The following is a 24418-nucleotide window of genomic DNA, read 5'->3' as shown; positions in this document are numbered from 1 at the left end:
AAAGGTGTGTATATAAACGCACATCGATGTGCACATCAAGAGCAGATCAAAACAAACAAACTGCTCTGACTTTGGTTTGACAAGGTGAGATAGCGAGATCGGAGTCATTGGTGGTTTCCTCCGTGACCAATAAAGACCAGATGTTGAGTGTTTCCACATCCATCACACACACAAAAATAAGTCCTGACTTTGGGAAGTCTGAGGGACTGTTTGTCACACTCATATGAGCGGTCACTAAAAATAGATCTTTTTCTTTTTTGTCAACGTGTTGATTGATTATGACCAATCACAATTTGTTTCACATTATTTGCACAGACATGCACCTCGGTCTAATTTGTAATCTAAGAAGTTTGTTTGACCTGACAAAGTTCTAGAAACATTTATACATCATGCAGCGACACTGTTTAACTATAGGGGGATGTTGGACGCTATTGAAAATCAGGAACAGGAAATGAGAAGTTTTACTGAACTGAGCACAAACTAAACTAAAGGTTGTGGTGAAAATGTTATTAAATATGTGGTGAGTTTCAGTTTTTGAACTTGTTGTAGTGGGTTTTTCATTAAACTATAATATCTTTAGTTTCCTTAGACTCAGATATTTGTCTTTTTTTTTATTGGAACTTGCAAATAAGGACTAAACCACTGGTTCACAAACCTTTGGTGCCCAAGGTACACCAAAGGACAACTCAAAATATGAAGGTACACCTATTGTGCAAAATAGCCTTTTCATCATGTACAATATCTGTAAATGTGCATAATTATTTACGAATGTCGAATAAAATGTGACAAAGACAACTGTATTACTCATGTAATATTTAGTTTGCCTCTGCATGTATTTTGAAATGAGTGCATACAAAGTAGTAAATTAAAAAAATAGTTATTTTTGTGTAATTGTATATTGCAATAAATGTGTGGTCCCATGGCACACCATTTACAAACCACTGGACTAAACACTTTATTTTTTCCTGTGTTAATGTTCATATTGGTCAATAAACTAAATGCCGACATGAATTTGTATAACGTGGTCCCCTGGTTTCACACTACCCCTTTTATGACCAGCACTGTGAGTAAAGTTGCTCATTTCCGATTTAGAGGGATTGTTTTTACTGCAGCCACTGGATGATAAGATTCAGACCATAGATATAGAAAAAAAGATAGGACACGTTTTGGTATTTGGCGGTTGATTGGAAAGATTTGACGTGGATACCGTCTCACTGGAAACCAACTAAACACACTAACTATCATGTTAAAGAACCATTTAGTCACACCGCACAACAATCAAGACTGGACGTGTGTTTGAAACACATCTAAAAGTTTTACTGCACTCTTGTTTTATTATTCTATTGTGTTGCACTTGTACTTTTACCACAACTCTGTACAGCACTTTGTGATTTTATCTGCAAAAAGCGCTTTATAAATAAACTTACTTACTTACTTACTGCAAAACAAAACAACAATATTAAAAACAATGGTCTTCTCTCTGAGTGGAACCAGGTCAAAAAAAGACAAGGATGCTGAACTGACATATAATTAAACATACTATGTTAAGGGGAAAATCATGTATTGCAATATGTATATGTGAAATATAAGTGTAAATAATATCACGTAATGCCATTTTTATAATGTACAAAATGTATACTATAATATAATACATGAAAACACATCCTATAATGTAATACATTTTTATTATTATTATTATTATTATATAGTGGATTTATATAATTAAGTACACAATATAATATCAATGTATTATATCTGATATTAATACAATATTAATATATTAATAGTATGTACTATACAATGTACTCTTCAATATTAAATAATTATGTCACTATAATTATGTCAAATGTACTAAAAAGGTGTTTTCATATTTACTAAGATGCTGCAGGTTTAGTATTATTAAAGTGTTAAATTTACCCACATTGTTCTGTAATGTGATTGATTTGATAGTTACCATGATTAATGACAGGATCAGACGCTGGTTGCTGGTTGTGGAGTTCATCTCTGGTTTGATGGTGGTGAAGTGGAGCCGTTGTCCCGGGGGTCATGTCCATGTTCCTGTCTATTTCTGTAGGTCTGACTAACGGGCTAACATGGAGGCTCCTGCTGGAATGTGTGAATTGCCTTTATGTTTCACTGGGCTCTGTGTAAAAATGGCAGATTTCCTTCTAAGCTTCAGTCAGACACCCACACTTTCAACTCATGCTTTCTGTGAAATTACAACCAGTTTTGTAATGATTAATACATATATTATTGCAAAAATATTTTTATTTATCAGAGCTGTGAGACTGAAGATGAACCAAAACCTCATCAAAACAAGAGACCGAGATAGAATGGTCATACTATAGTTTTTCAGGCTATAACTCAAAGTGTAAAATTAAGTATAATCCCACAAATGAAAGATTAGAAAAGTGTTTATGTTAGAAAGTGCCGTACGGACAACCCTGGGTGCTATTGGTACGGTTATCAAAGTACACGTATCTAGCGTCTTAGGGTTAGGTTTAGGGTTAGGGTTAGGTTATAACCCAATCTCACAACAATTTTTAGGGTTAGGGTTAGGTTTAGGGTAAGTTTTAGGTTTAGGGTAAGTTTTAGGTTTAGGGTAAGTTTTAGGTTTAGGGTAAGTTTTAGGTTTAGGGTAAGGTTTAGTCTTAGTCACGTGCCCTAAACTGGCCAAATAGGGGCGCTGCGTATGGATAGAATGTCAATATATTGATTTGGCAACCTTACGGTTAACCACTGCCTTTATGTTATCATGCTCTTTAAAAATGATGTGTCTATTAAAGCTGCACTTTTTTTTAAAACGATACAATAAATAAATATAGTGTTTCTGGCCATTTGCTTTTAACAGCGTGTCGATGGTGTGACAGTGAATAATGCAAAGCTGCAATAAAAAAGCTCTGAAACAGCAGCAACCTCCATCCATCACACATGCTCAGTCCAATCATGGGAGCAGCAGTAATAATCTCTGAGAGACAAAGAGTGGATGAATGTTTGATGAGGGAGGGAAGAATTGGGCTGCTGGGACACTAAGGGACTGCTGAATAAAAGCGAGGGATTCCCCATTCCCAGGTGGAGCCAGGAGATGGATGATGAGGGGGAACTGTGCCATGGTCACGTTGCCAAATGTACGCAGAAAAACACTCTCTAGGTTGCTTGTTTATTAGAAACCAAACGCTGCCTCGAAACCATCTGTAAACATCTGTATTGTCTGCTGCTGCTGCTGCACATGCAGCGTGGATTCATGACTTCTTAATTGCAGTGTAGAAACTTCCTCCTTACGTTCCTCCCGTTCAAACTTCAAAGCACTTCTCACTTTTTAATTGCCAGCAAGTGTCATGACCTTATAACAAAAAAAGGTCAGGCATTGTCTTTGTGAGTAGAAAGTTCACAGTTTTAATGATATGTCTGTAATAATTAATAATTCAGTCCAACCAGGTTCCACTGGAATTAGACAATGTGTTGGAAATGTCCTGCATACGACTGTATACCAGTGTTTCTCAAATGGGGGTACACAATGGCACTACAGCTACAGGGGGCACTTGAGGGAGATGAAAATTAACAATTGAAAGCATACAAAAATGGCGTTTTATTATGTTTTTTTTTTTTGTTGAAAATAATAATCATGCTAAATATTACCAGCAACTCACAAAACAACAAAAAACACCTACAAAATACAGTAAGAGAAAAATATACTGAATAATAAAAACAATAAAAACACACACACAAAGAAAGAGATATGCTATTACCAGCAACACAGAGAACGACAACAAAGAGAAAAACACACAAGATCACTACAAAATACACAAAAATAACAGAGAAAAACAACATAAAGAACAACCAAACGACACCAAAAACACACACGCTGAGAGAATAATTTAAATAAATAAACAACACACAAAATAAGAGAAAAATATACTGAATAATAGAAAAGAACAGAAACACAAAAAACACACAAAATGAGGATCAAACTGATATTGATTAGAACGTGAACTGATAAAACAAGAGTCACACTTGTCCCCACATCAGGGGAGTGACAGACAATGAAAAAAAACACTTTAGGAATAAATCTATTCAGGAGGCACTAAATACTGTTTCTTTACAACTAATTTACAAAATAAGATTCTTTAAAATGTGTGTTATCACTCATTCAGTCCATCATTATGCTCTATAGATGTTTTTCACAGAATTCTGAGCAAAATGTTGTAGTTGGACATAAGGGGGTAGCTGAAGTCTGAGGACCACTGCTGTTTACTGAAAGTTACCATGCAATAATCAATGAAGTGCTTGTTTTGCGGTTGTGAGTCTTTGGCTCCTAATAACATTTTCACGTATTTCAAATGAAGTTGGAGACCCACCCCAAAAAATAAATAAATAAATAAGTAGATAAAATAACCAGTTTACTGGTCAAGGAACCAATTCCTAATCTTCCCATTCATCACTCAACATCTCATTCTCATTGATATCTGATTCATTACACTGACCTGTTTAACATCTATTTAAATACCCATCATGACATTGGAAAATATACTGAGACGTTTCAGTTTTCAAAAACATTATTTATAAGCATTTTCTTCCCAAAGCATCATCTCATAAAGTGGGCGTATTCAAATATTCATCGACTGTGCTCGCTGGTGCGTCAGCGTTTGCTTGGAGCAATCCTCAGCAAACGGAGGAAAGCGAGTGATATTTACAAAGTGTAGGGATGATATTATCAAAACTAAAAGTTATTCTGCGTACCTCCAACACACGATGAATAAAACGACAAGACGCTAGTTTGTGAAACACTGAAAAGGCATTACATATAAAGGCAGTGTGGTGGTTTGGGTTTTAAAGGCCTGTGAAGGAAATTTCATGCATTGGACCAAGATCTTAATAAAAAATTCAGAATGAGAAAACCACCAAGCTTAGAGTGAAAGGAATCACTATGGATGAAAATCCCTAATGCATGAAAAAATAAATCCATGACTGTAAACTACCCCTGGACACCATTACCAGGGGTGCACATACTGTACGTTTTTTAGTGGGGAGCAATAGGCTTGTTGCTGGTTGCTATGACCTTTTTTTTTAAAAACATGTTTTACATAATCATCTCACAGGAGGAACTATATAATATAGTGTGGCTAACGTAACATTTTGAACTAAAAATGAACAGAAACAGCACAACAACGTCTGTTCTTTAAAGCCTGACAGAATATGAAGCTTTCTAATGAAATTACTGAAAGCCAAATGTACAAATATCATAAAACCAAATGAAACAACAGCTTTTGAGGCATTTACAACAATTAAGAAACAGTTATGAACAATCACTGAATATTCTATTATCCTACAGAACGTTATCATCTTTATATCTCTGTGCGTTCCTTACTGGTTATTTGGGCTTTTCTCTGTTGACCGTGCTTGAGTTAGTGAATATTTGTTACTTAAAGCTGATATCCGGAGTTTCTGAGAAACGTGTCGATGTCCCGCCCTAAACAGCCTCACTTCCTCCCACTGCCTCTGCCAATCTGCCAGAAGCCACGCCTCTACTTTTCTGCATGCGCATCGCGGAACATAACAAGGTTGCACATTGATACATGTCTATGGGTCAGGTAAGAGCCAAAATCATATTTACCTGTTTGCTGTTGTGACACACGGACTTGGTTCCGTGCGCAGTTCTACACTCACTTTGATTGACAGTCTGAAAAACAGGAAGTCAAAGCCTATTGGCTGGGCACACTCAGCGATTGTTTCCATTTGTATAGGGCTCTATAGGACGAAGGAGGGACTAATATACAATAACGTATATGAATGACCACCAGCAGTAGACCATAGTAAAAGACTAGTTAGGTAATTTTTTTGCATTTCAAAAGAATGATACAGAAACATAGATTTCTCAGAAACGCCAGATACTAGTTTTAAGGAAACTGTTTATGAAACTGCTTAGGGTCACACAGAGCGTTTTTATACGGGTGGCCAGACTCAGATTATTAAGGGTGACCCCAAAAACCGAAACCGTAAATTTGTTTCATACAGCGTCGGGGACTATTCATTTAAAAAATGTGATTTCAGAGAAGATTCAATGCTAACATGTTTATAGGAAACCACATTGATCATGTTAACAGTGTATATGAGCAAATATTTCTTGTTCTTTTTTAACTTGATGCCTTTACACACATGCAATTAGAAAAGTTGTGCTGTGAAGAGATTAAAATAATTGTGTGATTTATTATTCATGCTCTGTAATTAATTCATCTTTTTTTTTTTTAAATCTCACCTAAAAATGCTGAGAAAAGCCCTCAATTTTCATTCAAAGTAATGACGTTATTGTGGCAGATAAATTTTTTTTTTATGTATGACAAGGTTTCTTTATAAAGTCATTTATTGTTTTTAACAGACTTGAACCATTTCCATTCCTCTGTATGTGAGATTTGAGGTGCTGACACCTGTAGTTTAGACCCTCAGGGGAATTATTGATGTTTAATCTTCAAATAATAGAAAACATAAATGAAATAAAACATGGGGTCCATATGTAGTGCTATAAGATAGCACATCATAAACAGTAAGAACACTTTTCTGAGCAATACAATTGTTGAACACCAAACTGTCTCCCATCTCTTGTATTGTAGTCTGTGCATCAGTATTATGGGTGTACCGGGAACTCTTGAATTGAGAAAGGTCTCGCGTTGTTTTGGAGTGCTAAACATTACTTTCTCCTGTAATTAATTCATCGTAATTAATGCGTTTAAGCAGCAGCCCAAAAGAAAAGTACTGCATGTACTCTGGGAATAGACTGTCCTCGGCAAATAACTTATAAATATGTAATTATTAACACTAATAGTTGCTTCTGCCTCAAAGAAATGAAATAACTTTTTGATTACTACACAATTTACAACAATAATTACATGTACTGCAGGGTTTTGACATTTTCAACTTTAATTTGAGGTGAAAATGTCCTCGTCCAACCCAGGACTTCTACCTCAGTCAGCTGGAAATGCCATCTTACTTTTCCCTCTAAGCAACACCCAGAGTCATTCCACAGGGGGATCAGGGCTGCATATATGGTGAATGACCTCCTCTCACTGTCATCTGGAGCCATATTACCATATTAATGTTGCACTTTATTCCAGTGCAAATTATTGTCATTTCATCAAAAATCTGACTTGATTGCATTTTTCACAAACCTCACACCTTTCATTTTACAGCTGCCCACACCACCGAGACCTCTCACATCTGCTATCATTTCAGCTGTATTTCAGCCTGCATCAGCTTCACTCATTGCTTCACTCTGTGTGGTTTGAAAAAGACTGACAGGCTTTACGCATTTAAATTAAAAAGGCCATCTGGTGAGGAGAGAAGGGAGATGGCAGGAAAGGAAAGAGAAAAATACATATTTTACTTTGAAGCCGATGCATAGAGAGAATCCTGAGTGGGATATTACATCAAAAGTATAAACAATATTCTAAGCATCTGTCATTATTGCACACACACTACACATAGAGGCACGATACACTGTGCTGCCATAAAAGCTGCAAACTGTGTTTAATTAGGATGCATTTAATGAGAAATGATAGTCAGTTGTGAGAAACCCCAAAGCGTTGAAAGCTCATCCATTTTCTCCTTTGCTTCGACTGCACTTGGTAGCGACAGCAAATTTCACTAAAGTCTTCATTTCAACATTCTGATTTAGGGTTTTGTTTTTGTTTTAGGTGAATTTAGGTCAATACATTTAAAAAGACTTTGAGTTTTGATCATACTAAATGTTTGATTCCGCATAGACCACTTGAAAAAATGTATTTATCTCCACAGTAAACACTCTGCTTGTTGACATGTCTTTTGCAATGCATTATGGAATGTGGAGTCCCATATAGATACGGATGCATAGAAGTGTTTTTACTTCATTATTACTTCACCAGACAAGGAGTATACTGTAGTGATTCTCTTGACACTGTTTTGGTTGTGGTTTGTTCCACAGTGAAAACACTTCTATGCAACTCCATAACCCACAATGCAATGCGCGAAAATGTCAACAACTGGAGTGTTTTCAGAAGAGATTAAAACGAACTTTAAAACAGCAACTTTAGCCTTATATGTCTTTTTTTTTTCAAGCAAATGATCTTCAATTTCTTGATCAATAAGGCCTACAATATGATTTTATATAGTAAAATATTTATTTGAGGCTCCCCACTAAATATATTTAATAGGAAATGTAATTTAATAACTAACTTAGGAGTTTAATATCAAGGGTGACGGAGTCTTGTTTAGTCTGTAAAAGGCATGAGGCAGGAAACCATTTTACATTTCCTCATTATTTTTGCATATATATATATATATAGTCCAAAAAATGGAACTCCATTACTGTGTTAAATAAAGACACTTTTAAAAACATGTTTGTCAATGTAACACACCCAGTGAAGGATTGGATATACTCTATCCCTTCCATGTAATGTAAGTCTGTCCCAGCATGGATGCATAGAGGGATACCATGGGTTAAGGTTGCTTTCTACACATTCATGTGTGCACACGTGAACATTTGTGCACAAACTATAAACCAAAAAAAATGCAATTATGATTTGAAAATGTAAACTCGCGAAGTTGAATGAATGTTTTAATTTGTGCACGAACACAGTTCTACAGCCTGAATCTCTCTCACAAGGCCAAACACACACAGACACACAATAACAGCCACACACATTCAATCTCTTTTTTTTTGCAGTAGCAGGGCATTGAAACAGTATGCTGAGAGCTGTTCATCCTTACCTCATTAGGTTGGATGGTTTTAAAGGTGTCATATTGTGATGATGACAGAATGTCTACGGCTTCCTCTGGGAAAGTACCAACAGGGAGGAGACTGACAGTGTGTCAGCCAGAAATCCTTTTGTCACAGTTCTCTCAGGAGACTGTGTGCTTAAGTGCTTCATCCTTTTCTCCCTGTGACAGGTTTTTACATGTAGAATAAATGCATTTAACCAGTTTGCAAAAAAAACAAAAAAAAAAAACAGAGACTTTAAGATTCCATCATCCATTTGAGGAATTTTGCTGCTTTGCCATGTTTCTCCCACTGCAGAACTACACACCACTGGCACTCCGCACAACCCAAATATCACAGCTTTTACCTGCAGGCTCTCACTTGTTGAGCTTTGTATGCACTGAAAATAATGACTTCCTCCACCTGCACAGGCTGTTGCAGAGGAGTTTCATTTGCTGTTGGCCTTCGTTGGGGACAAATGACAACTTTGCAACAGAAGAAGTCATTCTGTGCTGCAGAGGAATAATGTTTCACACCTTTGTTTCATGCAATATCATCATTTGTGTCTTTTTATGTGGCGTCTGCAACCGTTCCACCACTTAACTATTGTTAAGACTTCTGTTCTGACAAAAAACATATAAATATTCATATTCCTCGATTAAACGAGAGGCTTTGGGACGATCCTTGATACAAAAACATTGTGTGTGTGTGTGTAACTGTTTAGATAGCCAGAAATGAATAAAAAAAAACTGTGCCTGGAATCAGTTTGGTCAGTTCACAGTGGTGCTGGCTTCCCAGTCCTCCCAGAAGACCCGTCGCCACACACGGTAATGCTGGCCCACTTGTCCCAGTCTGTCTTCCTTTTCTTCATTCTCCTCAACTACTGGCAAGTTTCCATGGAAACAGCAGTGAACAGGAGAGAGAGAGAGAGAGAGAGAGAGAGAGAGAGAGAGAGAGAGAGAGAGAGAGAAAAACACACATAGAAGAGAGAGAGAGAGAGAGACAGAAAACCCCCATCATATATGGTTTGCAGTCTGAGTACTGTTTAAACACCCCCTTGTTTTTCATTGATGAATCATTGTTTTATGACAGAAATAATTTAGTTTGTTAACATGGCTTTATTCTCATTTATGATAAGTCTTTGATACAGATCATGGGCAGTCAGCTAACTGGACTTGAGACAATGCATATAGTCCTAACGTAAGACAGATCTTTCCAGCTTAATTAACTTTTCTCTCCATCTATTCATCTGTATGTTTCAGAGCGCTGACCCCAAATAATATATATATATATATATATATATATATGCACACATATATTATTATATATTATAGTTTTTATTTTTGTTTTTGATATTTTCCCCACTCAGAAACACACTGCCTGTCTTCATCTGTGTTTTGTGTGGAAGGAGCTTGCAGGCGTCCCCGTCCCAAAAGAAAACAAGTGGCCCTAATCTTCTTCCGTAGCCTCCACTCACTCATCAAAAAAAAAAAAAAAAAAAAAATAATAATAATTTTATCATACCGGACTGGCCCAAATTGGGGTAGACGGCCCACTGGGATGAAGCCCGGTATGCCAGATGGCCAGTCCACCCCTGGTACTAGTCCCTCATACATTACCAAAAGTTCAACAGAAATGTCTTGTCTTTTTTTGCTTTAGTTTTTCGTTTCACATAATGTACATGATCACAGAACAATAAAACAACAGGTATGGTATTTACTCATATTGAATGAAAGGACTTTTTCGGTTTACATTCATCTTCATTTACAGTATATGAGAAAAAAAGAGACCCATTTAAATGCTGGACTGGTGTCTTTGTTTGTAAATGTAATCCATTGGTCCAATTTTCTATTAAATTAATCTTTTTTTAAATTGTGAAACAATAAGTCATGTTTTCCATCACAGAAATTTGCTGTGCTATATGTCTAACCATTGTTGAAGTGTGTCTTTAAGTTACTTGGGCTCATAGTCTTCCTGCCAGCTTTAAGAAGAATTTAAACCAGATACAATCCCCCGATGTGTATCACTTACTTATATTTACCAGATACAGAATAGAGCACTTCTTGGTAATCATGTAAAATGTCTTGTCTTTTAGTCGTGAAACATGCAAATAATTATTGTTTTATGTCTCCTCGATGACAATATTTAGATTCATGTTTGAGCACATACTAATCATGTGTCAGAGGAGGGGAAGTGGAGCAATCAGGAAAGCAATATAATTATTTCTATTTTTGTGCTATTTGCAATGTAGGCTTCTTTTGTTTATAATAAGAAACCATTAAACCAGGAATTTCAATTGAAGAAAAAGTTGAAAATTGTACATTTTATCCCTCATTTGTGGCACAAATGAGGGATCACTATAATCACTATTAATAGATCACTATTATCACATATTTCATAAGCTGCTGCTGCCCACAGACATAAACACACATAACCAGCACAGATTGCAAATAAAGAGAATCACAATAATGCTTGTTTCCATCACATTAATTTAGAACTGTACGTTGTTATATTTTGCGAGTTTCATTGGTTTGAATTACAAGACATATTTTTTTACTGCATATTGATACTTGAAAATACTCTTCAGGGATTGGCTGCGTTTATAAGTCTCTACTTTAGCATCGAAGCGGCACAATTATACACAATTTATATGCACAGCTGTGGCCATTCAGCAATAGTGCTATTTACATTTTAATCATATGTCACGGCTCTCTGTAACGGTGGAATTTGAGAGGCTGTCTCACTCGATAATTAAGCATAAGTTTGACCCCATTTTATGAGTAGAAAATGCATTTAAATACTTTTTGATTACGAAAATATCAGGAACTGAAAAACTGACCCTTGTCTGATTTGAGTTATAAGTTTCTTCCTCGTATTCATCCATTGCTGTTCGAAGACCACTTTCACTTGTTCTGCAGTCTCAGTTATGATGATCATTCCTATTAAGTCCTGCCTTCTGCCTTCTGACATAAAAGAATATAGAGATTTTGCTTTTTTTCAACAATTGTTCTGTACATGGAAGACTGTGATACTCGTGTAGGGTGGGTAAGGGGGAGGGTGGGTCGGTTTAGGTTAAAAGCAAAAACCAACAAGACCAAGGTGATTAAAAGTACAGAGACCAACATTTAAAAAAACAAACTAACAAAGTAGAAGATAAAGACAGAAATATTCAAACCAAAACCAATAAATTCCATCAGAGAAACAACACTGGCAGATTGGGCAGAGATTCATTACAATGGACCAACAAACTATTTGTGTTCAAGCACACCTTAAAGCTGAGTTTCTGAGAAATCTATGTTCATGTATGACTCTTTTGAAATGCGAAAAAATACTTAACTAGTCTTTTGCTATGGTCTACTGGTCATTCATATACAGTAATGTATATAAGTCCCTCCTTCGTCCTATAAACCCCTATACAAATGGAAACGATCGTGGAGAGCGCCCAGCCAACCTTGTTATGTTCCGCGATGCGCGTGCAGAAAAGTAGAGGCGTGGCTTCTGGTAGATTGCAGAGGCAGAGGGAGGAAGTGAGGCTCGTGGGGGCGGGACATTGGGACGTCCTCTCAGAAACTCCGGATATCAGATTTAAAGTTGGGAGGGTTACTTCAAAAATGTAAACCAGCACAATTACAAGTTGCCTGTTCTTACTCACTCTAAGTATCCCATCATTAAAGTAATATAACTTTAAGTTACTTTTGTATTACTTCAACACCAAACATATATAAAGACACATTTTGACTCATTTTTGTATTGAGACTTGGATTGATTTCAGCCCTAATAAAAATTGTTGGGTAACCCAGTTGCATCTCAAACATGCAGAACACGCATATCATTAATACACATTTCAAAACAACAGTATGGGATCTTTGAGTATCACTGTAATTCACTTAAGTGTTGTTCCATTCAGAAACCAAAATAAGATCATCCTATCTCACAGAGTGCACAGCAAGTTAATATGCTACTGTAGCTAAAGATTACAATCAACAAGTACAATATTTACCTTTGTAAATGTGTGTGCTCACTTATCATTTATCAGCACTAAAACCTCTTGGTTTGCTCTCACGCCAACGATGCATTGAAAAGAGTGAGGGGTTAATGTGACTTGACAAAATATACCTGCAGGCTGTGTTCCTTTGTCTAACCTTGTTGTGTGTAGGACTGTTTACACACGTGACAATGAAAGAGTTGTCCAATCATCTACCATGATAGGGAGGGAATATTGGAAAAGGTTTCTCAATGAAACAAAATGAAAAGGGTAGAAAACAGCACAAGCAACAAAACAGTGTTAAAACCACATAAAGGACATTTACCCAATCTATGATCTAATGGTCAACACCCTTTTTTTTAGTAGACTATTATTTAATTTGTCATATCCTAACAATTACATCTAACATTACCAAAAATCCAAGTAGAAAATAAATAAAAATTGCTAACCTGTTGAGAGGGTATTGATTTATTTTCAAAGGATAAGCCTGTTCCTGCAAACAGTGTCTGAAACAAAGGGATTGCTGTACTTCAGCTCAAAAGCTGTGACTGAATTTGTCTTTGTTTGATCTGCAGGCTGTAATCTACAAACACTCTGAAGAAGAGAAGGATGAAGAGAATGGCAATAATGCAGTAAATGGCCTCTGTCAGAATAAAAACACAGCTGCTCTGAGACTTGCTGCTTTCTACTTCAGTGCTGCCACCATCAGAAGCTGACCAGATACTGACCAGAACCCCCCCAGGCACACAGGACAGTGACCTTGTTTTGCCCAGGGGATATGTCAGTAGGGAGATCCCCTGTGTTGGGGGTGCGCCCTGTGCCCCGACACCTAGGGGTGTCCTACCTCAGTCTGCTCTGCTTATGTGTGTCTCTCTTCACCCAGGCATCAGAGGGTTTGCCTGTGGTGGGCTATAACACGGAATCCAAGAGGGAGATCACACTGGAGGGAGATTTGATGATTGGCGGCCTGTTCCCAGTGCACGAGAAGGGTGAGGGGGCCGAGGACTGTGGGAAGATCAATTCTCAGAGAGGGATCCAAAGACTGGAAGCAATGCTGTTGGCATTGGATGAAATCAACAAGGATGAGCGAATCCTGCCTGGGATCAGACTGGGGGCTCACATACTAGACACATGCTCTAAGGACACCTACGCTCTGGAGCAGTCTCTAGAGTTCGTGAGGGCCTCTCTCACCAAAGTGGACGACAGTGAGTACACGTGCCCCGACGGCTCCTATGCTATCCATGATGACGTCCCTCTGGCTATATCAGGGGTCATAGGAGGTTCTTACAGCGACGTCTCCATTCAGGTGAGGACAAACTGAAGTGTCACAAGTACTCACATTTTTGTGCTTGAAGTACAAATGCTGGTACAAAAGAAATGCTTAACCCTAGAACACTATTTTACACTATATTATGGTAAATGGACATGAATTATATAGCGCTTTATCCCAACACTGAAGTAGTCCCAAAATGCTTTACATATCAGCTCATTCACCTATCCACACACCAATGGGACAAAGCTGCCATGCAAGGTGCTAGTCAACCACTGAGAGCAACTTAGGGTTCAGTGTCTTGCCCAAGGACACTTTGACAGGTATAGACTGGGACCACGGTCGCCACCATCACTCATGCGGAATATTTTTTAACCGATGCAATACACCCAATAAAAAGTACTTGTCATGAGAATATATCAAAATATGACCTTTTGATGGCCAGTACTTTTTCATTGGGTATATTGTATCAGGTCAAAAACACCCAACATTAGTGATGGTGTGATTTTAGTCATGGATCCCTGGGTAGCTTCTGCATAGTTTTTGATGTTAGCTCTCTGTCACCTTTGAGATTTCCTTTTGGCTGTTACCTTCTGAGGGTGCCAAAGCAAGTTATTTGCATGGTTTATTTAGTTTAGATTTGGATGAAAATCACCCGAAAAAGTTCCTACGGGAAAAAAGCGGGTTTTGGAGAAGAGAAACACCCCCACCTTCAAAGACGTCATAGACCCATGATACCCAGGCAAACGTAACAGAATGAAAATCATCTCCTAGTGATAGTCTTCTCGGGTTAGGACTAAATAAAAAGGGTCAATGAGAGGCATGAATCAAACTTCTTGATGTATTTCTACAAAAATACTTGTCTTGTCCAGGGGAAAAATTCTCTATGATATATAACGTCATATATATAACCGATACAGATAAATACATAGACCCTCCCTACCTGTTATTTTAGGTCACATAATATAGATCTCTATGGAAATAACAAATGAATAACAATAACAAGACTACTTTTAATGCAATGTGCCACTGGATGTACTCCACATAAAACATTATCTGTCCAAATAAGAACACTTATTGAACTTTAGTAATGGAAAAGTGCAATATTTGTTTTTAATTATGTTTTTTCAAGCAACAGCACATTTTTTCAATATCTGTGGTAAAATCGATACCTTTGTAGACCAATAATACATTTTATGGCTAATATTGCCTGATAATATCAGTGGGCGGATAATCTCGTCCATCTGTCTTTTTCAAACTGAGACTACATGTAGTCTGCTAAATGTGAGATTTGACTGTCAAGAGGATTTTTTATTAATCATTTTAATGTTATTAATATTTCTTAATTCATCCTGGAAGTTGATTTTGGAGCAGTTAATGATTAGCCACTTCTAATGTTTTCATGCTCTGAAATGAGCTGCTCAAATGCTGCATTAGTTCCGTCACTCATTGAGGCCACAAGGTGTGTTTTTTTTTCCCAGCAGCAGGCGCCTCTTTGGGCACGAGCTAATCATTTAGACTAGAGGATGGTGTACAAGCTTGAGTGTGAGCTTGATAGATTATCATATAAATGTCCATTTAGACTTAAGTACCATGTGCAATTACCCCTTAGCGAGGAGTTTGCACAAGGACTTAATGAGTATCAGTTCCGCGAGAAGGATCTGTTTACCTGCACGCCCATACGCTCGGCTAATCTAATTTAGAAGATCTATTTCTCTATCCTGGTAATTTACACTTCAGCCGTGGTCCTGTCAGCGATGGACATGCTACAGATGTTGCTCTCAGGGAGGGCTGACAAGATGACTACTGATGGCATGATTGCTTTCAGCGGCGCTTCTTTGGCTCACTCAACCCCATGCAATGAAAGCTCTGATAATTGGGTCTCCGAGTCTTCAGCTGTAACATGGATGCCACGTCAGTGTATCTGCAAGGCTTTGTGGAAAGAAATAGTGTGTCCTGTGGAAACAGGATCTGTAAATATGCGGAAATGTAAATGTCTAAAAGCATTACATCAAAGTCATCATACGCTTCAATCCGCCACAGGCCCGAGTCAGCTCTCTCGGCTGCAGAGTGTGGTTCACTGCACTCATGCTTTGGATATCTGTTTGGTTGAGGAAATGAACACACTTCCACAGATCTGATAAACCATTGATTCTGTAGGCATTTTAGCTTTCCACTCACAGGAGCTGGAGAGCAGGCAGCCGCACTCCTTCATAGTTTTTTATGCTACAGCTGAAGGCCACAGATATAAATCCATGCTTCCCATTGTGCCGTCCTACCAAACATGACATCCACCAATCTATCTCCCTAACAGTGTGTGGCTCTCCCTTTTTTCAACTGCTAATCACATCTGAACATGTGCTCTGGTGTTTGGCAGCAACATGGGAATAGAAGATCAGTTTTCAGTTTTGGAAGTTGAAAATGGCAAATTCCTGCAAATTTTTGAAAATGATGAATGACATCACACAATGATTCTTTTCCTTATGAATAAGCCCTGACAGGGCTTGAATGGGTAAACAAATTATAATAACCAGCTGATGATTCACACCTTGATTTGGCTCACAGTCAACTTTTGGAATTTCTCCAAATTGTCACTGTTTCTCATAGACATTTTCATCCGCTGTAGAATTCTCACCTTTGCTTCTGACCCTGATGTTTGTAGGCCAAGCAAACTTCCTGAGAAAAGGAATCCTAGAGCAGTTAAAGCAAGCTTGGATTTTCCAGTGTGAATGCATCCTTGAATTGTGTTTGTTACTGTAGAAAACTATCTACATATTTTCAATTTCCATCTAAAAGTACTCAGTTAGGTTATGACAAGATGCAATCACTGTGATGATTTTCACATAACTTTATGATATAGTTTTGACCAAAGTGTAGGGTATACTTTGTGATGGTTCGTTAAATGCCTTTTATTGAGCTTGCAATACATTCAATTACCAAACACTTATACAGTATTTTACATTAGGACATGTGCTAATGGCACAGCTTTGCATTATTTAAATTAAAGAAATTAAGTTCACTGTACATTTGAAAGAAAAGTGTCAATAAGAACACAAAGATGCATCAGAAAATGATAATCCATACATATTAGCTATTATAGAGGGTTAAACAGTAACAACAGTGACCAACAGCCCTATACTAATACATTTATAACTTGCTATGTTTTGAAAATAATGTAAAACTGTAAATCCATGCTCAAAACCATGCACAATACAGACACTAAGTAAACATTTGCTATCTGTAATCTTTACCAAACACAATGACAAATGCTCAGTACCGTGCATGCAGTGATACATTGCAGAAGTGAAGAAGCTCGTGGGAAATGATCCAAGAGGAAGATTTGGGTCACCTATAAAAAGGATTCCAGATGAAAAAGGAAGGTTTGGAAATAGGGGATTTGATAAATGAGTTGTAATTTTAGCAAAACCATGCATCTGAGACTCCTCTGAGAGTGCCCTTGTCTTGTGGTAATTTATGGTTTTACTACTATAAGCATGAGGTCTGAGGTCTGCCCTGGCTTCCAGTTGAATCTTTTTCCTCAGCAGGAGTACATCACAGGACACAGTTTCCTTTCTCATCATGAATAACCCTCTGCAAAGTAATTAGGTTCAGTCGTGGCAAGGGCCAACATTTGTTCTCTTTCTTAGCTTGGGGGTGAGCATCTAATCACGAGAGTAAATCTGCAGTGCTCATCCCACACGAGCTGGAAGTTGAAGTTGAAAACAAATTCTGTTTAGGTGTTTTACTTCCCGTTGCCATTTTCACACTCCGCTGCTGTCCTTTGTAAATGCCTTTTGGACTGTAACCTATGGTCTGTCAGACCTTTGAGTCAACCTGCCTGCTGTGTGAAAAGTTACAATGGCTGCTCTTCTCAGGTGCTTAATACAGATGTGGAAACCACACCCCAAAGGCAAGGCACTTGTGACAAGTGACAATTTTAGTCTTAAAGGATCTTTATCACCATAGCAACATGGAGGAACATAGCGAACTGACAGGTGGCGGGATCGCTGACTGCCATCTAAATCAGTCACAACCAAGAGTGTTGCTGCGCTATTGGTGTTGTGGTGTGACAATCGCAGAGACGGGGGCGGATCTGGCTGCAGGCCGACCATGCTGGCATTACTTGGGCACAGATTGAGTTAAGTGTGGAGGCGAAGTTCTGTGTTGCCGAAGCAGGCGAGGTCCTGTCTTCCCCATCTGTGGTCACAGCCGGGCTGTCTGGTTGTTTGGCAGAGGTGCACAAACACACAGGAGAATGTAGGAGGGATCAGATGAGAGATCATATTTCACAGAAACATTGGGACAGTGACAAGTCGATATGATCCAGGAGGAGCAGTGATTCAGCTGGCATGGTCCAATGTCAAGGACTGAGAAAAGTTACAACAGGGCCATCTGGACATTTTGTCTTTGTGCTTATTTAGAAATATTTATACAGATAAAACACTCATTAGTGAACGTTTGTGCTTGGTTGTCGCTAAACAGTAGTTCATCTAAGGTGTCGTTCTCTCGTGCTGACAGGATTGCCACATTCAGCATCTTTATTCATGCGTAAAAATCCATAGACACGTCAGATAATCAGATATTTAAATAAGTTTTGACATCTTATATTTCTCAGAAAAGTATTGCACATCCATTGTGACCCTGGATCATTGGTAGAGTGGGTCGTCCAATAACTGAAGGGTTAGGGGTTTAAATCCTGCTCTATCTAGGCCATTGTTGTTGTGTCCTTGGGCAAGGCACTTTACCCACATTGCCTCGTATGAATGGGTATGAATCATGCATGAATGTTGGTGGTGGTCAGAGGGGCCATACGTGCAAAATGGCAGCCACGCTTCTGTCAGTATGACCCAGGGCAGCTGTGGCTACATTGTAGTTTACCATCAACGCTATGGTTGATGTGAATGACTGGTGTGAATGAATAATGGTTTCTGTACGTGCTTCGAGTCTCCTGGAAAAAAGTGATATATAAATCTAAGCCATTATTATTATTATATTATTGTTTAGACTAGGGGCACACCGTGGCTTAATGGTTAGCACGCCTGCCTTACAGCAAGAATGTCCTGGGTTCAAGTCCTGAGGTGGACACTTGGGTCCTTTCTGTGTGGAGCTTGCATGTTCTCTCCGTGCTTTGTGGGTTTCCTCCGAGTACTCAGGCTTCCTCCCACAATCTAAAAACATGACTGTTAGGTTGATTGGAGTCTCTAAAGTGCCCGTAGGAGTGAATGTGAATGTCTGTCTGTCTGTGTGTTGCCCTGCGATGGACTGGCCCTCAGTACCCCTGCCTAGCGCACAGTGTGAGCTGGAGATATGCACCAGGAGAACCCCGCGACCCTGAAAAACAGGAACCAGTGGGTCAGAAAATGGGTGGATGGATGTTTAGACTGGGGACAGTTTGATTGGGTATAACATAATTTCCTATGGCTTGGTTGTGACATAAATGTGTATCACACCCCAGTTGAAATCCACAATTAATACCCACGAACACCTCGCCTCAGGGCTTGTTTCTAATTAAAACATGGACTCCACATTAGCTGTAGTAGCCTCAGAGAGCATCCTCAGACCTATCACTAAAATATATCAGAGAACCACCTCTGGAGTGTCAACTAGTCAATGAAGAAAAACATATTGCCATCAAACGAGCTTCAGTATTAAAAGAAGATGAACTGACGGTGATTGAAATGATTTAGTGGCCCATGGGAGCTTTAGTCAACTAGCTGACTAATGGGACTATTTACATGTTTTTGCGCTGTGGATTTAACAAGATAGATATGGACACCCTGACATTTAAAGAGTAAAATTCCTTTCAGCAAAATAATAAGGCAAAAATTATTTTTTTTCCGCAAATGTGTGAATCTCATTACTCACAAACAGCCTCTATTTATAGAAACGTCTTCATCTGCAGGTAGACGCTGCCAATCTCATACAAAGACTCATACAAAGGATTGAAAAATGGATACACACATGACAGAATTCATGGCAGAGAGAACAATAATGGTGAAATGTATCAGTAAAGCCATGCATTGAAAATGCATTATTCATGAGTAAAAGTGAAGAACGTGCTCCGAAAATGTAAATAATTCACATATGATTGGATTATTCAGTGGTATGGTTGAATCCCTTATTTGTGCAGTGGAAATAAATATCATGTCCATCACACAGGCTCGGGTTTCCCCAAATTTGATGGAAATGACAGGATGGTATCAAGTCGACTCAGCCTGAATTTCATCCACTGCTCGAGAGGATTTATGAAACTTGAGAAGTGTCCTGGTGCGTCACACCGAGCTTGTCAGCGATGTTTGCATGTGCACAGGAAGAAGAGACCTCACGATAGGAAGATAAAAATGCAATGAATCTCAGAGGAGAGAAATTAAATGAATAGAAGAGGGTGGAAGTCAGAGCTGAGTTACAGACATTGTAAATGAATGCAATGGCAGCCATATCTTAACATGGGGGTAAGTCCGAATAGTTACACGTGTGTGTGTGGGGGGCTTTGTAAGAATACAGCAGAAGAAAGGAGTCTCACATCATCCAGTGAGATAAAGGAGAAGATCAAACAAATCCTCTCTCCAAGAATCCTGTTAGAGCTGTTGCCAGGCAACCAAATCATGTGAAATAAACTAATAATGAACCCGAGAATACTTTAATGATCACCCCCCACGCCTGTGTTGGCACGATCGCTGCTTGTGAATGTGTTAGCCCGAGTGTTTTTACAGGACTGCAGAGCGCTGCAGCTGTGCGATACTGAGTGGAGCTGAGGACTGCTGCTCGGGGAATACAGTGTTATTGCTGTACACTGAGACCCTCTACTGGGAAGAGCAGATGGGCTTTTCATGTAGAAAAAAACAACCATGACATTTCAACAAAGTAGGTCTGACACTTTTTAGACACAAATTATCTCTCTTAGTACTATCTATCTATCTATCTATCTATCTATCTATCTATCTATCTATCTATCTATCTATCTATCTATCTATTGAGGGATATTTAGGGACATTATCTGTGTATTACACTTAGCATTACATAAAGTCATGTTGCTTTGCGTTGCACACCCGTTACACACACATTGGCTATTGATAACAGGTTACGTCAGAGGGGCGGGGGGCCCAGAAAATGAGGAGGAGCGAAGAATATAAAGCCGGGGGAAGCCAGGACGGTGGTCTTGTCCTCACTTGTAAACCGTGTCTGTAATAAATAGCGTCAACTCTATTCCTTTATTTCAGCTTCATTATAAGTGTAAGTCCTCCTCATGCATTGAAGAATCGGGCGGGTTTTCAGCTCCAGTCAGCAGTGTAGATGCTTTGGGACCGGGAGCTATGTATTTAACCCAACACTATCTATCTATCTATCTATCTATCTATCTATCTATCTATCTATCTATCTATCTATCTATCTATCTATCTATCTATCTGTCTGTCTGTCTGTTTGTCTGTCTGTCTGTCTGTCTGTCTGTCTGTCTGTCTGTCTGTCTGTCTGTCTGTCTGTCTGTCTGTCTGTCTGTCTGTCTGTCTGTCTGTCTGTCTGTCTGTCTGTCTGTCTGTCTGTCTGTCTGTCTGTCTATCTATCTATCTGGTGTCCTCTCCTGGGTTTGGCACCAGCTGCACCCATCTCGTTACTTCATTAAGATGTAACCTAGTTACTTTACTGACTACTTAGTGTTTATGTTAGAAAAAAAAAAACCAGAATGCTCCAACTACTGTACAGTAAAATTTAATTTAAAAGTAATAATACAGTTCTTCTCAGTCGCTTTGCTGCATTTCTCACATCAGTATTTTTGCAATCACATTTGCACAACAGTTAATCCAGTTCAATTCAATTCAACTTTAATTGTATAGCGCAATTTACAACAAAGTCATCTCAATGTGCTTATGAAAATATAAAATTCATAATGCCCATCCATCCATCAATCTATTATCAAACCCGCTTGTTCCTGTTTCTCAAGGTCACGGGGTCTGTCGTTGCCTATGTCCGGCTCACTCTGGGCGCTAGGCGGGGGTACACCCTGGACAAAGCGCCAGTTAATCGTAGGGCAACACACACACAGAAAACCAGTCACACTCGCATTCACTCCAATAGGCAATTTAGAGACTCCCATCAACCTCACAGTCATGTTTTTTAGATTGTGGGAGGAAGCCAGAGTATCCGGAGAAAACCCACGCAGCACGGGGAGAACATGCAAACTCCAACAGAAAGGACCCAAGTGTCCACCGCGGGGCTTGAACCCTGGACCTTACAACAGTTAATGCTTTACTCAAAACAATTAGTGCAAACTGCAAAACCTAGTGAATGACCAGCATAAGAGCCTGACTTGTTCAGTAGTTTATTCGTCAAAAGCAAGTATTCATGTCAATCAAAGTGTCAATTACATCAAAAATGACAAGTCCTGTCACCATTGCTTATATGATAGTCAAATGGATTAGTCATGTTTTCATTATAACAGTTTACTCTGTAAAAGTGTTAAAAAAGATAAAATAAAAAATGGGACACTCCCTTAAAATGCTTAAAACAGCACTATATACAGTTTACACAGCCATTTGAAAATTTCAGCAAAGTTACAAATTACTGCATTTAGTGAGGTAACAGTACAAAACACTGAATATATATGTTTCACATTTTTATTGGATATGCTCTGAGCAATTTTAATTTGTCCACAGCGTTGTGCAAAGGAGAAAAAAAAACATGTACCTACATAAACTCCCTTTGGGTAGAGCTGTGAACTATAATCAACATTGCATTTCATATCAGAACTAAACTGTACAACTGTAAATCAGTCTTGAACTTTCCAGACGTTCTTGTCTGTCTGCCCACACATTTCCATCGACATCACAGCTTATATCTTCTGCGGCAATGCAGCGAGGAAAGCATCTCCTCAGGTGGCAAATCCACCAGGACTCTGGTGTGATGTCATCACAGGCTGCATCCATGACCGCTAGCAGGGACATTTGGATATGTGGATACTGGTCATATACCTTCCACCTCCAGTATTCCTCTATTGGGCTCAGGTAGGGAGGGATATATTCCAATAGCAGCCGATCATGTGCTGCAAACCACTGTCTGACCACCTCTGAGCAGTGAAAAGTTAACACAAAAACAAGCACATACTTGTTCATATATTATCCAGTTAAACCCCTCTCATTCTCAGGAATTATATCACTGTATGAAAATGTCAGCGGATGTTGTGTGTTGTAGTAGGATTTTTTTGACAGATTTTAAGAACTGGTTAAACAATTTTGTATGTAATGACTCAAGCAATGACATGAGGACTATCAGTTTTATAATGAACAACTATTCATAGAGTTCATTTTGACTGATATAAACATAAATAATGATAATGTCATAAAACAGCAGAGTTTTATAAAAGCAATTGATGCATGTCCAAAAGGATTTTGCAATTTGTTGGAAGGAATGAGAAACTGTTACTATGATGTGCACTAATGACTAGGGGTGTCACTTTAACGTGTTAATTAATGAATTACAGGAAAAAAAATGTATTGCGCAGAACTTTTCTCATTGCGCGCATTCCCGGTATACCCATAAATACTGATGCACCGGCTACAATGGTCTGAGGAGTCTTTGAGCGCGTTCATTTTAGTTCAGTCAGGATCACTTTAGTCAAAATAAATGATTTATTTACAATAAATGTGCATTAGGATTTGTATAACGCCTTTGAGCGATTTACATGGATTTGCATGCAATCGTATATATTTGGTGGTATGGGTCTGTTCCGAGACCTCCTTGCCCTTTCCACAAGCTTACGTGGAAAGCCGGAGGTAGGGAGAGAACTCCTCCCTGACCTTCCCTGAGCCCGAGCTAAAGGCTAAAGCAAGGAGAGCGGTTAGCAGAAACCCCCTGGAACAGATCAGAGCATATGTTAATGACAAAAATGGCACCCAGTTAGTTGGATACATACTGACCTGGAGGAGTTGGGGCGGAGGTGGGTTGCGAGATGCTTGCTGAGGTTGTAAGAGGCAGCTGTACATGAAATCTGTGCCATATGGGACAAGATAAACCTAAAATAGTGTTTTACAGTTCGGAAATCTGAACTCTGCTTTTTCTAGTTTGATAGCTTCAGTGAGGACTTTCCACATCCCAGGAACTTGTTAGATTGGTTGGAGTTCTAAAACTGCCAGTGTTAGAGAACAGTGGTTGTGTTTGTATGTGTTGAATCTGTAGACAGGCTATCATAAGGTGTTGTTTTTAAAGGCCTATCTCTCCTTTGTGCTGGATGAATTTGTCCTTTTCTATTTCATGTATTTGTATATAAGGAAAAACGAATCAGTAAACACATAAACTACACACAATTGCACACAGACAATGAGACGTGACTCTATGCAACGTAACAAAGCAGCAGATCAAAGAGAAGAAAGTGAACCGCTGAAGAAGCTGTGTTGCCAGGTTGGGTTTTGAGTTTCTGAAAAATGGCATCGTGGGTGAGATG

At 38.7% G+C, this 24418-nt stretch overlaps 1 protein-coding gene across 1 annotated transcript in view; it reads left to right on the top strand.

Annotated features, from left to right (window-relative positions):
* Positions 1 to 24418, top strand: part of grm2a (glutamate receptor, metabotropic 2a) — a 44834-nt gene that overhangs the window by 5194 nt on the left and 15222 nt on the right. The window contains exon 2 of the mRNA XM_028446831.1: positions 13289 to 14019. Within this exon, the coding sequence (XP_028302632.1) occupies positions 13492 to 14019 (528 nt within the window). The 5' untranslated portion in view covers positions 13289 to 13491. The remainder of the gene's footprint in view (positions 1 to 13288; positions 14020 to 24418) is intronic.

This window comes from Gouania willdenowi, chromosome 5 (assembly GCF_900634775.1).
Source record: "Gouania willdenowi chromosome 5, fGouWil2.1, whole genome shotgun sequence".
In the NCBI taxonomy this organism is placed as follows: domain Eukaryota; kingdom Metazoa; phylum Chordata; class Actinopteri; order Blenniiformes; family Gobiesocidae; genus Gouania; species Gouania willdenowi.
Note: the sequence above shows the minus strand (reverse complement) of the source record. Positions and strands in the feature narration are given on the sequence as shown.